This window comes from Elaeis guineensis, chromosome 3 (assembly GCF_000442705.2).
Source record: "Elaeis guineensis isolate ETL-2024a chromosome 3, EG11, whole genome shotgun sequence".
Classification (NCBI taxonomy): Eukaryota; Viridiplantae; Streptophyta; class Magnoliopsida; order Arecales; family Arecaceae; genus Elaeis; species Elaeis guineensis.
In genome coordinates, this window is record NC_025995.2 from 124,467,292 (window position 1) to 124,484,968 (window position 17,677).

General features: G+C 37.2%; 2 protein-coding genes and 1 non-coding gene across 10 annotated transcripts; 2 read left to right on the plus strand and 1 right to left on the minus strand.

The window, feature by feature from the left end:
- Window positions 1-834: 834 nt before the first annotated feature.
- On the plus strand, window positions 835-13,517 carry LOC105040325 (tRNase Z TRZ1). 8 transcript variants are annotated; one of them, XR_003800120.2, is made up of 11 exons: window positions 836-1,088; window positions 3,407-3,688; window positions 4,991-5,153; window positions 5,259-5,329; window positions 5,455-5,550; window positions 5,703-5,816; window positions 7,479-7,547; window positions 7,646-7,720; window positions 8,877-8,979; window positions 12,913-13,007; window positions 13,148-13,517. XR_003800120.2 is itself a non-coding variant. In XM_073254830.1 (10 exons), exons 2-9 carry the CDS (start codon window positions 3,455-3,457, stop codon window positions 8,949-8,951), a joined length of 897 nt encoding a protein of 298 aa, XP_073110931.1. In that variant the 5' UTR covers window positions 836-1,088; window positions 3,407-3,454; the 3' UTR covers window positions 8,952-8,979; window positions 12,913-13,517. The 8 variants fall into 8 exon arrangements, 7 of the variants coding, with proteins under 7 accessions (XP_029118978.1, XP_010915119.1, XP_073110931.1 ...); XM_073254830.1 differs by having other exon boundaries at window positions 12,913-13,517; XM_073254831.1 differs by lacking the exons at window positions 12,913-13,007; window positions 13,148-13,517 and adding an exon at window positions 9,681-10,407.
- Window positions 12,505-12,576, plus strand: TRNAP-UGG (transfer RNA proline (anticodon UGG)). The gene has a single exon. It is a non-coding gene; the product is annotated as a tRNA-Pro (tRNA).
- On the minus strand, window positions 13,040-17,459 carry LOC105040327 (uncharacterized). The gene is given in 7 exon segments (XM_029263143.2): window positions 13,040-13,431; window positions 14,658-15,245; window positions 15,248-15,280; window positions 15,283-15,357; window positions 15,360-15,617; window positions 15,620-17,305; window positions 17,308-17,459. Coding segments are annotated over 7 exon segments (3,117 nt in total). The 5' UTR covers window positions 17,393-17,459.
- Window positions 17,460-17,677: the final 218 nt, after the last annotated feature.

Genomic DNA, 17,677 nt, shown 5'->3' on the forward strand with positions numbered 1-17,677 from the left:
TATTTTAGGAAAGCACATAAACTTTAGAAAATTTTTGAAGTTATCCGCTTAGAGTTCCCACACAAAGCCCCTCCACATCAGAAGCTGTCAGAAATATCACCATGCAATATAATCTTCTTAATTATTTCAAAAAAAACTTAGAAAAAAAATATTTGAAGTCATCCACTTACAAATTTTTCAACGGAAAAGAATCATTTTAAGCAGTCTGCTTCTTAATTATTTTAAAAAATAATTTCTTTCATACAAAATTTTTTTAATTATTATAAAAAATATAAAAATTTCTATTAATTATTTTTAAAAATACAGAACACCTTATTTAATTTTTATTAAAACCTATTTAGACAATGTACAAATTATTTTAGAAATATAAAAATTTAGAAAAATATTTGAATCCATCCCTTTAGAGTCCTCATAGCACGTTGAAGACATTAAAAATATCACTAGGCATTAGACTCTTGTTAATTATTTTTAAAAATTTATGAAAAAAAATTATATAAAGTCATATGCTTAAAAATTTTTAGAGAAGAAAATTACGTAAGAAAGCATCTTCTTAATTATCTTAGAAAATATTTTCTACCACTTAAAAATTTTTTAGCTATTTTAAAAAATATAAAAAAATTATTTATTATTTGAAAAATGTAGAAACATTTTTCTGATTTTTCCTTTTTACCGAGCACAATTGGCATGCAAAAAAAACCTCAAAAATATATGCACCAATTGGGCAAAATTTTTTGAGCATTTTAGAAATTCCATTTAGAAATAAATGGAATTGTAACTCCTTTTCTAGTCCAAATATTTTAATGTTTAAGAATTAGCGGAAGATTATGAGAGAAGCGAGAGAGATGGGTACCATCGAGGAGCGGGGTGGATTTATCGGAGAGGCGACCTTCGCGATTTCTTTTTAAAGCCACTGCGGTCTCAACTCGAGTCGCCTGTCCTCGGGGCTGCTCCAGTCGTCCCTCCTTCAGGTGCTTCAACGTTCGAAGGGCTATCTCCCCAAACTCGCGCTGCGATCTCTCTCGGCCCTGTCCCTTCTCCAACCGACGGTGCTCCGTCTCCGTCCCCTTCTCTTCCTCCCTCGCTCACTGGTAAGTGCCTTTTCTCATCCAAGAATCAACAAATAGGGAGAGAATTAACCGAGGACTCGGTGCTTGGATTTAGGTTTTCTCTTTCCATTTATTAATGTACGAGAACATCTGTGACGGAGAGATCCATCGGGAATCGATCTTGATGGGGGTTTGGATTTCGTTTGTCGTTTTAGGGATTATAATGTTCAAGAGCTTAAAATATGAGACACGGGAACCAATCTGATGATGGAATTAAAGAGAACCTGAAAATTTGGAGATCAGCGATAGCTGGAAAACGGTTTGTTTATATAGTTACACATTTTATTGCTTAGAACATCAGCAAGATCGAATTTTGGGAAGCTCCCTGATTTTCTTTTATACAAGAAATGAAAGAAGATGATCTTTAGGCTTGAACTGGTTTGTAGGAACAGATCATGAGTTAGGGTTAGATGGCTGAGGGATTCCCATGCTGTTTTTTTTTTTTTTAATTTTTTTTTTGAATAACTTTTGGATATGTGGTTTAATTTTCTTGATCAAAATATATGAATTACGAGATAATATGTATAGTACGAACCTCTCTACATGGTGGAAAATTCTTTACATCCCTTTCCCTGTCTACAGCACAGAGACAGATTTTTTTAAAAGAAAAAGTAATTCGATCCGACTGATTTAACTGATCATTCATTATGCTTGACGTTCTGGACTAGGTCTAAGGTGATCTATTAGAATCCATTATGAAACGCATATGTAGTCCCCAAAAGGTCTTGATAGACGATTCCTTATTGATGTTCAACACAAACTGTAAAAGTCACTACTTGACAGTGTACTGGATTAGGAAAAGCCAGAAAGCACAAATTTTATAGGGTTTGATCACTTGCTGGGTTTCAAATTATTCAAGAAGATGCTAAATGGTTGATGTATATATAACAGTTGTAAAGAGTTTGTCCCATCCCATTGAATCAAAGAGTGCAGGTTTATTCAAATCTTATTGATTCATGTGGTTACTTTGTTGTCTTGTATTTTATACCTTGTTGTGGGAAAAAGAAATTCTATAATTAGGAAAAACAAAAAAAGAAAAGCTTTGGAAAATTTCTTTGCTGTTACTCTCTTTGCACAACCTCATGCCGTTGGTTTTATTTTCCTCTCTCAAGGTTTGAGATATAATATTTGGAAGTGTTACTGGTGCTAGGGCCTTTTCATTTCTTTTTTTTTTTCTTCCTTTTGAGATCTGATATATCATGCAATCAAGAGAAAAGACAGGTTGTATTCAATTGCTTGCATGTTCTGCTGTTATTGTTTTCTTCCCTTTTGAGGTTCTTTGAATTTGGTAGCTACTTAACCGGTGTGGCATCACACAAGGTGTTAAATATCAGTACAGAATATCGCACCAATTTTTCATTGAAATGGTACGGTATCAATATGGTACTAGTATCAATGGAATTTACCGAAACCAGCAACTTCAAAAAATTGAAAAATTACTCGCATAGATTGGTAGTCGGTCTGCTGATATGCAATGGATAGATCGATACAGCTGATATGTATTAGTAAGCTGGTTTCAGCAGCCCAGCACCCATGTTGATGCTGGTTTCGCATTGGAATGGTACCAGTCGTACCATTGTGTCCTAGTAGTTTTTGAAACTATGGCATTGCATTTATGGGCTCTAAAAACATATGCCTCCACATGATTTTATGATGCAGTCCTTTAAGTTTGAATTTTTGGTTTTGATGAGAGTTGAAGTAAATGATCATAAGTGAATTGGTTTCTTTTGAGATAAATAGTGAAAGTTGTATTGTCTTTTTACTTAACACCTTACTAGCTCTGGCGTCTAATTGTTTTCTTCTGATATAAATAATGAAAGTTGTACTGTCTTTTTACTTAATAACTTCATAAAAAATAGGTAAGTGCTAATGCTCTTGTCTTCCTAATAATTCTCAAATTACCACTAGACTTCCAATTAGTTACTTTTGTCTCTGTTTTACCGAATATAGAGAGATTTATTGATCCAAAAATTGTACAGGAGTAAAGGAAAAAAACCTTATGTCATGATAATGTCAGATGCCTGCTTTTCATAAACTTAAAGTACTGCTTATATACTTCACATCCATTTATTGTTGCATGTAGTGTTCTCAATATTTATGTACTTCACATCAGTTGACCCTATATAAATAGCCACATGGATTTTGTTTGTACTTATTTGTTTTGCATGCTTTCACGTACTTTTTTGATATTATTCCTTCAAAACAAACTGCTTTTCACTTGACTTGGAACTTGTTGATGATTCTAATTCATTTCTCCAACTTTCTAATCAGTTTATGACTTCTTGAATCCATCCAAACAGGCATCAAAGAGAAAATAAAGCGGGTGCTGGGTACAACTAGACACTGCAATGGGGAGTAGGAAATGTACCAACAAGAGTGAAGGGCCATCTAGTGACTCATCACCAAAAGGAAAGAAAGGTTTACAGATCGAGGGGTATCCAGTCGAGGGATTATCAATTGGAGGGCAAGAAACATGTGTGATATTTCCCACACTCAAAATGGCTTTTGACATTGGTAGATGTCCCCAACGAGCCATCTCCCAGGATTTTCTCTTCATCTCCCATGGCCACATGGACCACATTGTAAGGTTCCTGGTCCCACATCCCCCCTCATCCCTCCCCTCTCCCCCTCTTTCCTCTTCTTTCTTGCATTTGCATGATGATGTAATGCACCAATGTCCTTGGTTATGGATATGTAATGCTCTACTTTTTGTTCGAAGAATATTGTTTTCTATAATTTGTGCAGATATATTTCTTTCAGTCTATTAGTATTTTTGTTTTAAGTTTTGGATTCAGCTCTAGACTGGTGCATTGACTTCTCCAGGAAGATCATTCCCCAGACAACCAATTTGACTGCATTTCTGGTGTGCTGTCAAACATGGTCTTCAAAATATGTACTAATCTACCAAAATATATTTTATATTTTTGCAGAGCTTTCTAGAATTGTATGACATGTCTATTCTAGTTCTAAATTTAGATTCTCGAGTCCTGAGCCACTTCACTGGCAAGGCTCGATGTAGTATGCAGTGGGCTTGCATGTATGGACTTGCCATGCCTACTCTTATTTTACATAACTATATTCTTATTGTTTAATTCTGATTTTTGAAAGTGAGAAAGAAGAAAACTGCAATTCTCCAGAACTGGAATTATATTTATCATATGACATCAATAACCAAAAAATATTTTCATTAGATTGGTGTTCTTGGCTGCGTGTAATTCCTCTGATGCAGATTGCACATGCTAGACTTCAGTAAGAAATATAAAAAGGATTATCAGGGTATGAAATACTTTTAGAAAGTCTAATGTGCGATGCCAGATATAAGTAGTTCTGGAGTAAATGATGCTTTCGAGTTTGTGACTCACATAGGTTGCATAAATGATGTTCCCCTCAGAAGTATACCAAACTCGATCCTAATTTAATTGAGCCATGCATAACATAAGATAATATTGAAGTAGGACTGTTCGACACAGATGTTACACCAAAATAGAAAACATAACCACAGATGGACTCTTTATTACAATATTTCACCACACTTATTGCTATGAATAATTCACATCCTAACAGGATGAGATCACCTATATTTTGATTGTTATCTGTTCTGTGTTTCAATTAAGGAGCGAACTTTGACTGTCCAGCAAGCATTTCACCTCCCCAAAAATTTTTCACAAATAACATTTTGATATATTTGGTCACATTAGGCTGCTTAAGGATTTGATAAAATGACCATTGTGCCATGCGTTCTTTTCAGACACTGTCACATTCTGTGACATGGAAATGTGTTTACCAAAACATATTCATTAGTATGGGATTTTGCTAAAGCTATCATGTGCATTTTCCTTTGCTGTATCTACAGTTCTGGCCTGACTGTCGTTATGTTACATTAGGGAGGACTGCCCATGTATGTTGCTACACGAGGCTTGTACAGTATGAAGCCACCAACTATATTTGTTCCAGTATCAATAAAAGAAAATGTGGAAAAGCTATTTGAAGTTCACAGGGCAATGGACCATTCCGAATTGAAGCACAATCTTATAGGCTTGGATGTGGGTAACGTCCCATCTTAATCGAAAAAAAATGTAGTTATTCATTATATTGCTTATTGTTTGCATTTAGCCAAATGAATTGAAGCTATCGTGAATTTACTCACCGCAGGTGAAGAGTTTCAGATAAGGAAGGACCTCAAAGTGAAGGCATTTAGAACTTACCATGTAATACCGAGCCAGGTAAGTGATTTTTAGCCTTTATCATCAATTCTTCTTATTTTACTCTAGTTTATATATTGACAAAAAATGGTTTCTATATCTTTTGAGTAGGACTGACTTTTTTGTTTGCTCTGTAAATAATGCAGGGTTATGTAATTTATTCTGTAAAGCAGAAACTTAAACAAGAATATGCCGGTCTTACTGGAAATGAGATCAAGAACTTAAGATTATCAGGTGTGGAGGTCTGTCTTGTTAGAAACTTAGAGATAAATTATAATTGGCAAATACATACAAAACTAAAAATAATGTGCTCTTCAGGTGCTCTTCAGAAAATGTTGTGGCAAATTTGTGATTGCAATGTTTTGCTATTTTGTAACATTATTGCAACTTGCAGATAACTTACACATTGACAACACCTGAAATAGCTTTCACTGGAGACACCATGTCAGATTTTATAGTTGACCCAGACAATGCTGATGCACTGAAATCACGAGTTCTTGTCATGGAGGTGCCTGTTTTACTGTCATCTATGTTATTGTAATTTTGGTTTCTTGATATTGCAATCTCCGCCTTCTGCTTACTCCTGGCTCACACCATGGTATAAACTATTGTCTGTTTGATGGACAAATATTTGCAGTCCATGTCTGTTAGTTTCAACCTAGCTGTTTCTTTATGCTCTCAAATGGCTCTAAAGTTAGACATCTTGCTGTTTATATAAGCATAAACTGTGTATCTGTGTGCTAGTCTGTAATTTGGATTTTGAAAGTATTAAGGTCGCTGGGACTCGTTCTGATACATTCCTTGGATAAAAAGTGCTGGCTATAGAAAATAGGTGTCGTGCATTGGCTATAAAATTGATTTATCTCATAATGTTTTGCCCTTTTTTTTAGTAAGATAACTGTTGGTGATTTTTTTCCCTTTAATTTTCCTGAAAGGAGATACTATCTAGTTCAAAGAAAAAAATAAACCCTTAATTTAATTTTTCCATGTTACTTTGTTGCTGACTAGTATGTGAACCTTTTGGTTTTCTTTCATCGAATTATACTTCATGGAAGCTTAGATTCTAAAAATTTACACTTTCTTCCACCTGTATCCAATTCTTTGCCCATGTTGTTGATACTGCTAAATATCATAAAACATTATAACTTGATTTCTTGAATTGTTATAGAGGAGAGACATCTCACTTAAAAATCAACAATGTATGGGATCTCCAAATGTTTGTATCAATGCAATGAGCCTGCTTCTATGGAGACCTCCAGATACTAACTTGTTTTATAGGTGGAAAATTAGTCCCTTTTGTAGTCGATCCTTCCTTTTCTTTCCCATGCCATTTTTTTTGTTTGGGTTACTGCAGAGCATCTAAGGGCCAATCAAGTTTTGTTTTGCCGAACTGCTTGAGACATGTGCTTCTGTCCCAAAACATCCTGCTGCCGGTGACAAGTATCCACAGGTGGTATTCGCATCGAAAAAGAGTATCCACGGTGGTATATCCACCATGTTTGTTAGTTTTTTCTCCACCATCAAGCAAGGTGTTAGATGTATGCTTAAGCACCAACAAATTGCTGGAGGATAATTCCTGCAGCTAGGATGGCCTCTGGACAGGTTGTGAGCATATATTCTGCTGATGTCTTTTGTGTCTTTTATTATTCCTGGCAACTGTGCTGTCAGAAGTTAATTTTTCAGATTTTCGTATTTGATGATCTACCTAAAGACCTTTAACCGAGACATGCCAGTTTGTTTCTGGGCAGGAGCTCAACTTCAATTTTAGAACTCTTTGCTCCTCACACCTTTTTTGTCCCTCTCTTTGCTCAGTGGGCTAGTAGCTGCTGTAGTGATGTTATTTTATTAGATTCTGTTAATAGGTTAAGTCCGGTATTTCTCATGCATAACCTGGCTTGTCTTTGGTGCCTGCAAAATTTTACTACATGGTTTATCAACATTCACAATTATTAAATGCACATGTTGTCACTTGGTACAAGGCGGGATTAGAAACCAGGCTTTAGCCCCAGTTATGTACGTTAAAATGTTTCTGATGTTTTCATGGATCAGTTCCATTACTGATATATTAGCTGTTTTTCTTGAGTTGGTGAAGTTTTCCTTTGTATGTAAACTTTTCTTTTTAGTGGTTTCTGCTAGACAATGAGTTATTTTTTTTTAATTAATTTTACAGAGCACTTTTGTTGATGATGCTGTTACAACAGAGCATGCAAGAGAATTTGGTCATACTCATTTGCTAGAGGTTATTGCATATGTTTGATAGATGTAAATTTGAGTATTAATGTAAATTATCTCGTTTCCTACTTTCAGCTTATTGCTTTATGTCTTAAAACTGGACAGCTAGCACGTTATGCTGAGAAGTTCGAAAACAAAGCTATCCTTCTAATCCATTTTTCAGCTCGATATCAATCAGAGGTGAGCTCCCTTCTTCTTTGCATTTTCTTTCTTTCTATTATTTTGGAGAAGCATCATTTTAATTGTCTTTATTTTAATCTTGGAATTTTTTATGAGTTCATCTGCACCATTCATTCTTCTCAAAGAAACATGCTCCTATGCTCCTCAAACCTTTGCTTTAGCTTCATTTGGACACCCAGAAAATGAATTCGAGATTAAGTCAAAAGAAACACAAAAAAAAAAAAAAAAGGAAAAAGAAACTTTAGTATTTTTCCTGTTGGCTCAACAGAGGAAATTCTCAAGAAATATGTAGAGTATTTTCTCCCGTTGATCCCCTTTTTTGGTGTAGAAGAGCCTGTAGATAATGAATTGAGCTAAAAAATGGAGGTAGCTCTCCCTCAAGTACCACTAACCCTCCAAGTCCTCGTGGAGGTGGGATTCAACCCCAGGTCACTTCATTAAACTGCTAACCACCTGTTTGTTTTTCACTCTCTCAGAAACATTATTGATGCATGGGAAGATTGGACTTGTGAAGAAGAAATCGGCTCTAGATTCCCTTCCCTTTGTTTCCCTATTTAAAAATCCTCCACTATTTCATCAGCAACTAGAGAGGTTTCTGCATAAGCCTGAGCTCATATCTTTACAACCACCTCTTTTGGTCTTTTTGCTTGATCATTCATCCTTGAATATCAAACTCCCTCTGAACTTCTGTGTTCTAACTACATTTTTCTTCCTATACCTTAGTTTCCTCATCTCGCAAGCACCAATCTTTTTGTCATGGTTAAGTTTTAGGTCTGATCCATGCAGAATTTTTTGTGATACCTTATTTAATTCTACCAGAAGTTTTGCAGAGTGCAGTAGTCATGGTACTAGAAGCACATCTTTACTAAATGCACCCCATATTTTTCTGTGAATATGCTCTCTGTGTGTGTGTGCATGCATGCATGCATATGTGTGCATGTGCATGCGTGTGTGATGCATGAACTTACACACTGAAATTTGTGTTTCTCCATGGTAAAGTTTTCATGGCTATCAATTGAAATTTGTGCTGCATATTTCAGCTGATTTTCAGACACTTACCCTCTGAAGGTTATCTATTTATTCTATTCATAGTAAGCATCTATTAGTTGGTTAACTATTAAAGTTATATCTTCTTGTGGTTGCACTGGCTTTTCAGGATATCGAGTCAGCTATTACTAAACTGCCTCCATCTTTTTCTGGTCGAATTTTTGCACTAACAGAGGGCTTTTGACTCGAGTTATTAGGACCTGGCATAGGCGGTATGAGAAAAATTCTGAATTCCTTCAAAGTTTTTGCCATTATTCTGAAATCATGCACTGTCTTTTTAAAGCTGTACTCTTCCCTTTGGCTTCTGTCACTTTAAATAAGGTTTAGGCTGTTTATTGACATTTATAGAGTAATTCAATACTCATTAGACTCATTTTATTTTTCTGTCTGCTCATATGTGGATGGTACTTCTGGTTGAACTTCAAACAGTTGTGTTGCCCAATTGACAAACAGGCTCTACTTTTTTTCACACTTGGCACCAAAACATTTTAGATCTTCCTCTGTACTCCATAGTCGTTTGGTTGTCAGCTAGTTATGTTGTCAGATGTCAACAAAGCCTAAGCGTGATCCATGACTTCTGGTTTTGGGTGAGAGAATCCACTTATATGCAAGACACTTGACTATGCCAACAGATAATTTCTATCATGGTGATCTAGGATTGCTGTCATTTCAGAGTCATGAATACCGATGAATAATTGTGCATGGTCCCTCCAAATGACCAATTGGAGAATGTTATTTTTCTAAATTTTGGATAATATAGTCACGGGGGTACTATCAGATTGCTGCTATTGTTTTCGCTGGTAACACAGTATAGCTATGCAATGATTAATGCAGCCTAAGATTGATCATCTGCGGAACTAGCTGCCATTTTCTAAGATTATTGTTAATTGAGAATGTTCATGTGCCAATCCAGATGAACATGCTAGCATATTTTGTTCCAATCTGAGCCTGCAACATTAGAAAGGAAGCAATTATGTGCAGAAGATAACGAATGTTTGTGTATTTTAGCTTTCAATCTTGAAGGCTAGGGAGGCAAGAACAACTTCGCATCTCAATGGAGCATCAGTAGGCTGCTCTCGGGGGATCCCAACCCCAATCCAATTGCATTCTTCTTTTTCATGGTGCTGCTCTCGGTGGATCCCATCCACTCTCTTGGAACTCTTTAGACCAAATTTAAACAGTGAAATTAGGCAGTATTTCATGTCCATCTCTTCTGATTAAGTCACATTAAATTCTTCAAATTTTTGAGATAAAGTGTGTATTCGAAATGCAATTTCTATTGGGAAGAGGATCATCGCAACAAATCCGTTCAGAGTTCAAGCATTTCCAGCGTGCTGTCTAGAGGCCTCTTTCCTTGGGAAGAGTCTGCTTTAAGTATGTGACTGAGAAAGATCACCATTGATAACGGTTTTTTGCTTTACCACATAGTCTTCAGTAAGGGGAATGAGAAAAAGGTGATTCACTTTCTTAGGACGGAATATAAAACTTTATTGGGTTATCGAGACATGGGGTGTATTGAAGCTTTTCAAAGACAAATTGTATTGATACTAATTAAAGCTCAAAAGTGAGAAGGTTGTGGTCGTACATAAGTATTATTTAGGATGCTCAATATGTACAAATTTATCCTATTTTGGCTGTGCGGTAGGGAGAGAACATTTTTTTTTCTGTTCCTCTGTTTTCCTCTTTAGTTTATTTTGTTAGTTCTAGAGTAAGTCTAAAATTCCATATGGTTGGAAATATGTTATTTTGCAACTGCTATCTGATTTTACTCGTTTTAAGCAAGTGGAATATTAAGAAAGGAGATAGTTGGACAAATAAGCGAGGAATAACCCCCCACTTTCCCCCTTGATTTTTGGATAGAACATGCTTTCAGATGCAGTATTGGAGTACCCCTACAGAAATTCCCCTTTCTTTAGCTGAACGAAGATGGTTAAACTCCCACTGTTGGAATTTGGAATTTGTCCGGAAAGGTTGCAAGACTCCACATCCCGACAATCTGTTTTTTTATTTTTTTGGAATTCCTTTGGTGCTCCTCCTACTTGGAGATAATTTGCTGGAATATCCGAGGTCGTAACAACACTACAATGAAGGACCTGATCTTTTCATCTACGTGACTGATTTCTCTTCAGGAAACTAAAGTCGGGTAATCCATCAGAGGCTCTCTTGTGGTCCATTGGCGGCAGCAGAATTGACGAATGGATCAGTCTCGATGCTATTTGGGAAATCTGGACGAATTTTCTTTAGATGGAATTCTAACTTATTCACAATCAGCGCACTTATTCTTTGCCACTTCAAAAGTCTTATTTGTCTTAGAATCTCTCCGCGTCTTCCGAATACCACTGTGCTTAGATTTTGTTTTTTAGGAAAAAGAAATGCTTAGATATTACTGCGTATTCCGAATACCACTGTGCTTAGATTTTGTTTTTTTTAAGGAAAAAGAAATGCTTAGATATTACTCTCGGTGTGTGTGAGAACGAAGAAGCAATTGCCAAACAAATCCGCATACGAAAGATTGATTGGAGTTTAATGAACGATATTAAGAAGACGAGAACGTCAAGAGTCGGTATTGAAAGTTGCTATGAGCACTAAAATACCTATAGGAGATTTCTGTTTTGTGCGTCCTACTATCTGCATCACGCAAAATTGGACTTGAGTTAATCTCCTGTCATTGTTTCAACTCTTAAATTTAAAGAATAATAATCTTGATAGGTACTGTTTTCAGGCATGTATCAAAATATCAAATTTATGGTGTATTTCAAGAAGAATTTAATTTTCTCAAAATTTTCTCCATGGACCTCTGGATTGTCATCTACTCTTTGGGATGCGCATTGCCCTTCCCAAAGAGAGAGAGGAAACTAAATCAAGCAGAGCCTCTAAAAAAGTCTCATTGATTTCTAGATACTAACAAGGTGGACAACGTCCTCCAGAGGTCTTTGTCGCAGTTTGTTTTGGCTCAGCAAGCTGCAACATCCACCAAAAAAGACAAAATTTTCCATTGTACATGTAGTTCAGCTCCTCGGGACTTTCTGTATGAAGCCTCATTGAGAAAAGAGTCTATGCTTTGATTTATTAAGAAGATAATAGTTATTTCTTCTCTTTAAATATGAGTCAGAATCCTCTATAATACGTACTATTGCAAAAAGCTGTGCATATAGCTGCCACATTAACTATTTTTGAGATGGAGAGTTGCTGCTCTTCTATCAATCTATCCTATCTAGCATCCCATATCATGGATTTTATTTCTGAGATGGGTCATAACTCTTCGTTTTTGATATAAATGACATGACAGCATCCAAATCTGTGTAATTTTCTATGGTGCAAAACGTGCACTGCAGAAGATTTGAAGAGATAGCAACATGAAAGTGCCAAGCTGGAGAAGGGCCATCAATATTGTGCTCCAATAGTGCTCAAGCACAAAAACTTTTGATAGAGCTTTTGCAAAATGTTTAGCATGGAGCTTTCCCTACAATCTTAATTTCATCAGAGAGCTAAAAATCATTTAGATATCTGATCGCTATTAGTCATAGTTCTTTGTGGTTCTCTTTATCGATTTAAGCATCAGACTTAAATTTTATGAGAACTTCCACCCCCTTTCCTCTTATTTTTCACGTAATTGGAAATAGTTTGCAAGGTGAACTCATACTTTTGACGTTTGCGCGTGGGGAGTCTAATGTTGCGAATGAGAAGAGTTAAATTTTCCTATTATATTATTGATCATGCAATCAAGCAACTGCCAAGGGCATTTGGTCTAGTGGTATGATTCTCGCTTTGGGTGCGAGAGGTCTCGAGTTCGATTCTCGGAATGCCCCAACCTAAAAGGCTGTTGTTATGTTGTCTGATTTTTTTTTTTTTTTTTCAAAAGACCAAACTGAAATAAGATGTTTTAATTTCAGGATTTTTTTCAGCAATCATTTCATACTATGTCTTTGCATCAGCAATTAACAGATGTATATTGAGAAACCAAAAAAAAAAAAAGGAAAATTTTAAAAGAGATTCTGGAGACCATCAAAAGAAATGTAGAGAATATAAATAAAAGACATCTTATAACATTATCACTCGTGAATATACTACAGAGATTATTGTTTTTTGTTTGGTCATGAGCCTTACTGTATACTTGCTAAAGATGAACACGCTGACTTGCATAGGCTGCACTTGATTACACGTGGACCAACTTATGCTAACTGCTATGAAGGGGAGAGGAAAAGGAAAGCATGGTGATTTATTTTTGGAAAACTAACAGGTATGTTCTAATACTTGTCACTTAAAAGTCCTTCACGTCATCAGGTATGCTCTAAGAAGCTTATCTCTAGTTGCATTCATATCACTTACGCCATTTTCCATCTCCATTCTTTCTCTTGGATCTTCCTTGGAACATGAAAGACCAATTCTGATCACCGAAACCATGCACTTCTGCTCTTCCACCCTTGCCTCGTTGTTGTTTAGAAAGTCTCCTCGAGCATCCTGGTGATCCTCCCATAAGAGAAGATGGGGATCCACAACATCCAACACTCGGTCGGGAAATGCCATCTCTACATATTTATAGAGTTCTAAACCATCCTTTAAGATGTCATCAGTTGGTCTTTTCCCTGTAAACATCTCCAGCAAGAGGATTCCATAACTGTAGACATCGCCTTTGGTGGAGACTTGACCACCCATCCCATATTCTGTAATTCATTCATGTGCCAAAAGTTAGGCAACACTTTTGGTACGTGGAATCTACATATCTTATTTTCAGACAGCTTTTGATGAAGCATGCCAAAATTGTTATTAGTTCTTCTATGTCATATGCAATCCAAGCTCTGGTGTTAAAAATTAAATATGTTATTGTTTCCTTTTGAAAAAATATACTTGCTTTGAGCTGAAAAACTTTGCGATATACATAATGATGTAGATGGATTGAAATCATCATCATCATCATCCGAGCTTTTCCCCAGCCATTACATGTATTTTGGTGAAATTAATGGTGTTATGTTCACGACCAAATTTTCTGATAAAATGGAAATCATCATCATAACTCTTTCAGTTCTTTGTTATTTTTCATTTTATGCAAAAACAAAGACTCCCCAGTCACAAAGAGAAGATTCACATAAAGGATTTGTTTGGAAGAAACAAGAACAAATGGAGTAGTGATATTCATTAAAAATTTGCCATCTTAGAGAGAAGGTGAGCTAGACTGGTAGTCAAAATAATCAAGGACTTAGATCACAAGGCCCCACCAAGAAGCTGTCATAAGGTTCAAAACACGATCTAGTAGATGAGTAAGATATCTAAACTGTAAGTTTAGCCCATTTCTTCCTTTCTGAGCAATATGCACTGCTTCCGTTATTTTATACGATCTCTTAATTTTCGCATGGCTTTGATTCCTCCGTAATAGTATCTTGAAACAAAAGGCTACTTGATCAGGACCAAAAAAAAAAAAAAAAAAGGGAGAAAAGGCTGGTATTTGGCCTGGCTAAACCTATGATTGTCTATCATGAGTTAATGGATTATGTTGATGGCAGTGGTCAGGCGAATAAGAACCACTTGGTTAACATCTATGGGATTGGATTGAAGAAGAAAAAAAGGATCAGTATTAAGGATATGATATTTCTACATCTGCCTTGCACAAAAAAAAGGGAGTTAGAATCCACGATCAACAAAAATATCATGCTGTGTTTTAAAACATACCCTAGTAATTTAATGCTTTCATTTTAGATGACCTATCCAAGTTTTCAAAATATCGTCACTAATTTTTCATGGAAAAACATTGATAAACTTCATAATGTACCAAGAGGGCTAGAAAAACAAATATTCATTCTCTACATTTCTTGATAATATCATCCAAAAAATGTGCATAAAAAATATTAAAAATAAAAAAAGAGATGCTTTAGGCATCACTAGAAATGCTTACCTGGAGCAATGTAACCAATGGTTCCCCTTATTCCGACGGAGCTAGATGGATATTCGTTGGACTTAAAAACTTCATCAGAAAGAATCCTTGCTAATCCAAAGTCGCTCAGATGTGCACACATGTCATCATCTAGCAGAACATTGCTTGGTTTCAGATCACAATGAACAATTGGTATCTGGCTATGGTGATGAAGGTAATCCAATGCAGAGGCAACATCAATAGCTATGTTCAATCTCTGGATAAGGCTCAAGGTCCTCTTTTCAGAATGCAAAGATTCCTCTGGATGCAACCACTTCTCCAAACTTCCATTAGGCATGAATTCAAGCACCAGAGCCTTAAAATCATCACCTTTGGAATCGACACCTGAACATGAAGTTAAGATCTTAACAAGATTTCGATGACGGATGTTTCTTAAGGCTTCACATTCAGCCATGAAACTCTTCGATGCTCCTCGTTGTTGAAGATCTAGAACCTTCACTGCAACAATGTGTTCAATAGAGTCCAAAACTCCCTTGTAAACAGAACCAAAACTTCCAGCTCCAATTAAATTAGATGATGAGAAGCCATTAGTTGCTCGAAACAGGTCAAATAAGAGACCCTCATGAATTGATCCTTAATGGAAGTGGAGATGAAGTTCTGCTGCAATTCTTCACCCAATGAAGAGACATGTACACAGAAAGCAATAGGACTAGAAAGAGACTACACTGATGACAATGATGATTGTTTTAAGTGCAAGAGACATATGCTTTTTTGTGGAAGATTGGGTATCACATGAAGGCAAATTTAATTCTACAATACCTCCACAAAGGCCATCGTTGTGGAGTATGGAAATAGCACTTGCATTTTTAAAGACCCCTTCCTTTGGTACCTCACCAGTGAGATCATTGAAGGATAAATCTAGCTGAAGCAGAGCACGCAACCTCCCTAAGGATTCTGGAATCGATCCCGATAGATTGTTGGGGAAAGGTCTAGCTCTTGAAGGCCTTTCAAATTGCCCAAAGACTGAGGAATGTTTCCTTGAAAGAGGTTCCCTTTCATATAAAGGTACTCCAAACTTTGACAATCACCAAGAGTGCTTGGAATCTCACCAGACAATCTGTTCTCAGAAATATTGAGCTCACCAAGATTCTTCAAGCTGCCAACTTCCGCGGGCAAGGATCCAACAAGGGCATTACCTGATAAATCAAGATATGTGGAGAGAGAACTAAGGCTAACAAGCTCTCTGGGGATGGCACCACTTAACTTATTGTAAGAAAGGTTAAGCTCTTCTAAGCTCTTGCAGTTTCCGAATTCTGCAGGTATAGTTCCACTCAGGCCGCTCTCTTCCAAGTACAGCATAATCAATTGTGTAAGGTTGCCAATGGAAGATGGAATCCGTCCAGTAAAATTGTTTCCTGATAGATTCAGAACATGTAACTTCCGAAGCTTTCCAATGGTAGGAGGAATTATGCCGGTCAAGCGGTTGTTATACAATAAGAACACTGTTAGATTGGCAAGGTTCCCAATTTCTTGAGGTATGCTTCCTGATATTTCGTTCTGCCCCATTGACAGCCCATCTAGCTTTCTGGAGAGATTGGCAATAGAGCTGGGCAGCTCGCCACCAAGCCTGTTGTCCGCAAGTCCTAGTACCCCTAAAAAACTGCAGTTTGTCAAAGCGGTGAGGAAAGTCCAATCCTTGGCATCTCTAGCTTCAAGCTGATTTTTACCGAGATTAATCCAGTAGAGATTCTTCAGATTTCCCAGATTCGAGGGCACTATTCCATTGAAGTTGTTACCTTTGAGATCAAGTTCTACCAATCTAGAGGCATTGGGGAGTGAATTTGGAATGAGACCATCAAATTGGTTGTCGTCCAAAATAAGCATTTGGAGGTTCGGAAGGGTATCAAACATATTGGATGGTAGATTCCCGACAAGACGATTCTCGCCTGCAACAAAGTACTGAATGGAAGAGAGATTGTAAAGAGAGGATGGAATCTCACCTGAAAGCTTGTTTATAGTCACTTGAAAGATTTGCAGGCTCGCGAGCTTTCCTAGGCTGTCTGGAATGCTTCCCTCCAAATCATTTTCATAGAGAAGAAGGGCCATAAGAGAGGAGATGTTCCCCAGTGAGGATGGAATGCCACCGGTTAGAGGGTTGTCGCCAAGAATAAGTACCATGAGTTTTGGAAGGAAGCCATATTGCATAGGAATTGATCCTCTGAGCATGTTGAAGCTTAAGTTGATCCTGCGGAGGTCAGCGCATCTACTGAGATTGGTGGGAATCTCCCCTTCAAGATAATTGTGGCTGAGGTTGAGAGACTGAAGCCGGAACAAGCGGCCTAGTTCCTGTGGGATGGGTCCTTGGAGTTGATTCGTGGACAGGTGGAGCCTTCTGAGGAAAGTGAGATTTCCAAGGTGTGGCGACATGGAGCCGGTAAGGTTGAGCTCGTCGAGCTCTAATGCTATGACCCTCCCTCGGTGCCGGCGGCCGCCACATGTGACGCCTTCCCACTGACAGTGATGGAGAGTGGCGTTGCTCCAGGATTCTAATGCTCCAGAGCGATCGGTTATGAGAGTTTTAAAGGATAGAAGGGCGAGGCGATCGGTTGCATCGTTTCTTTTTGAAGTGGTAGAAGCTGCTGGGGTTTGGAATGCCAAGAAGCTCAAACAAGGATTAAAATGATGGCATGGGTGAAGAAGTATGACCTCCAGAACTTTTCTTTAGGGAACTCCAGTGGATGGCAAGGCGGAGCCATAAGGAATCTGGAAAGAGCTTGAAAATACCAAACTGTGAAACAGAACGTGGCATCGAAATAACAAGATCAGCTCATCAAATGGCGATATGCTATATTTAACTCAGAAATTTAACATTCTTATGGCCATGGCACTGAGTTAATTACTCACCAAGGCACAAATAGAGACAACAACCGGTTTACCGACTCCAAGTCCAAGGGGTTCGTTTACGGATCCCTACTACTTTAAATTGGTTGGCGAGTGTCCACCATTGCCCCGAAGAATTCAACCGCTTGGAAGCCCCACTA

Coding starts and splice junctions, on each gene's coding strand:
- LOC105040325 (XM_073254830.1), top strand. CDS start 3,455: ATGGGGAGTAGGAAATGTACCAACAAGAGTGAAGGGCCATCTAGTGAC. Junction 3,689..4,990: donor ATGGCCACATGGACCACATT/GTAAGGTTCCTG, acceptor ATGTTACATTAG/GGAGGACTGCCCATGTATGT. Junction 5,551..5,702: donor TAAGATTATCAGGTGTGGAG/GTCTGTCTTGTT, acceptor TGCAACTTGCAG/ATAACTTACACATTGACAAC.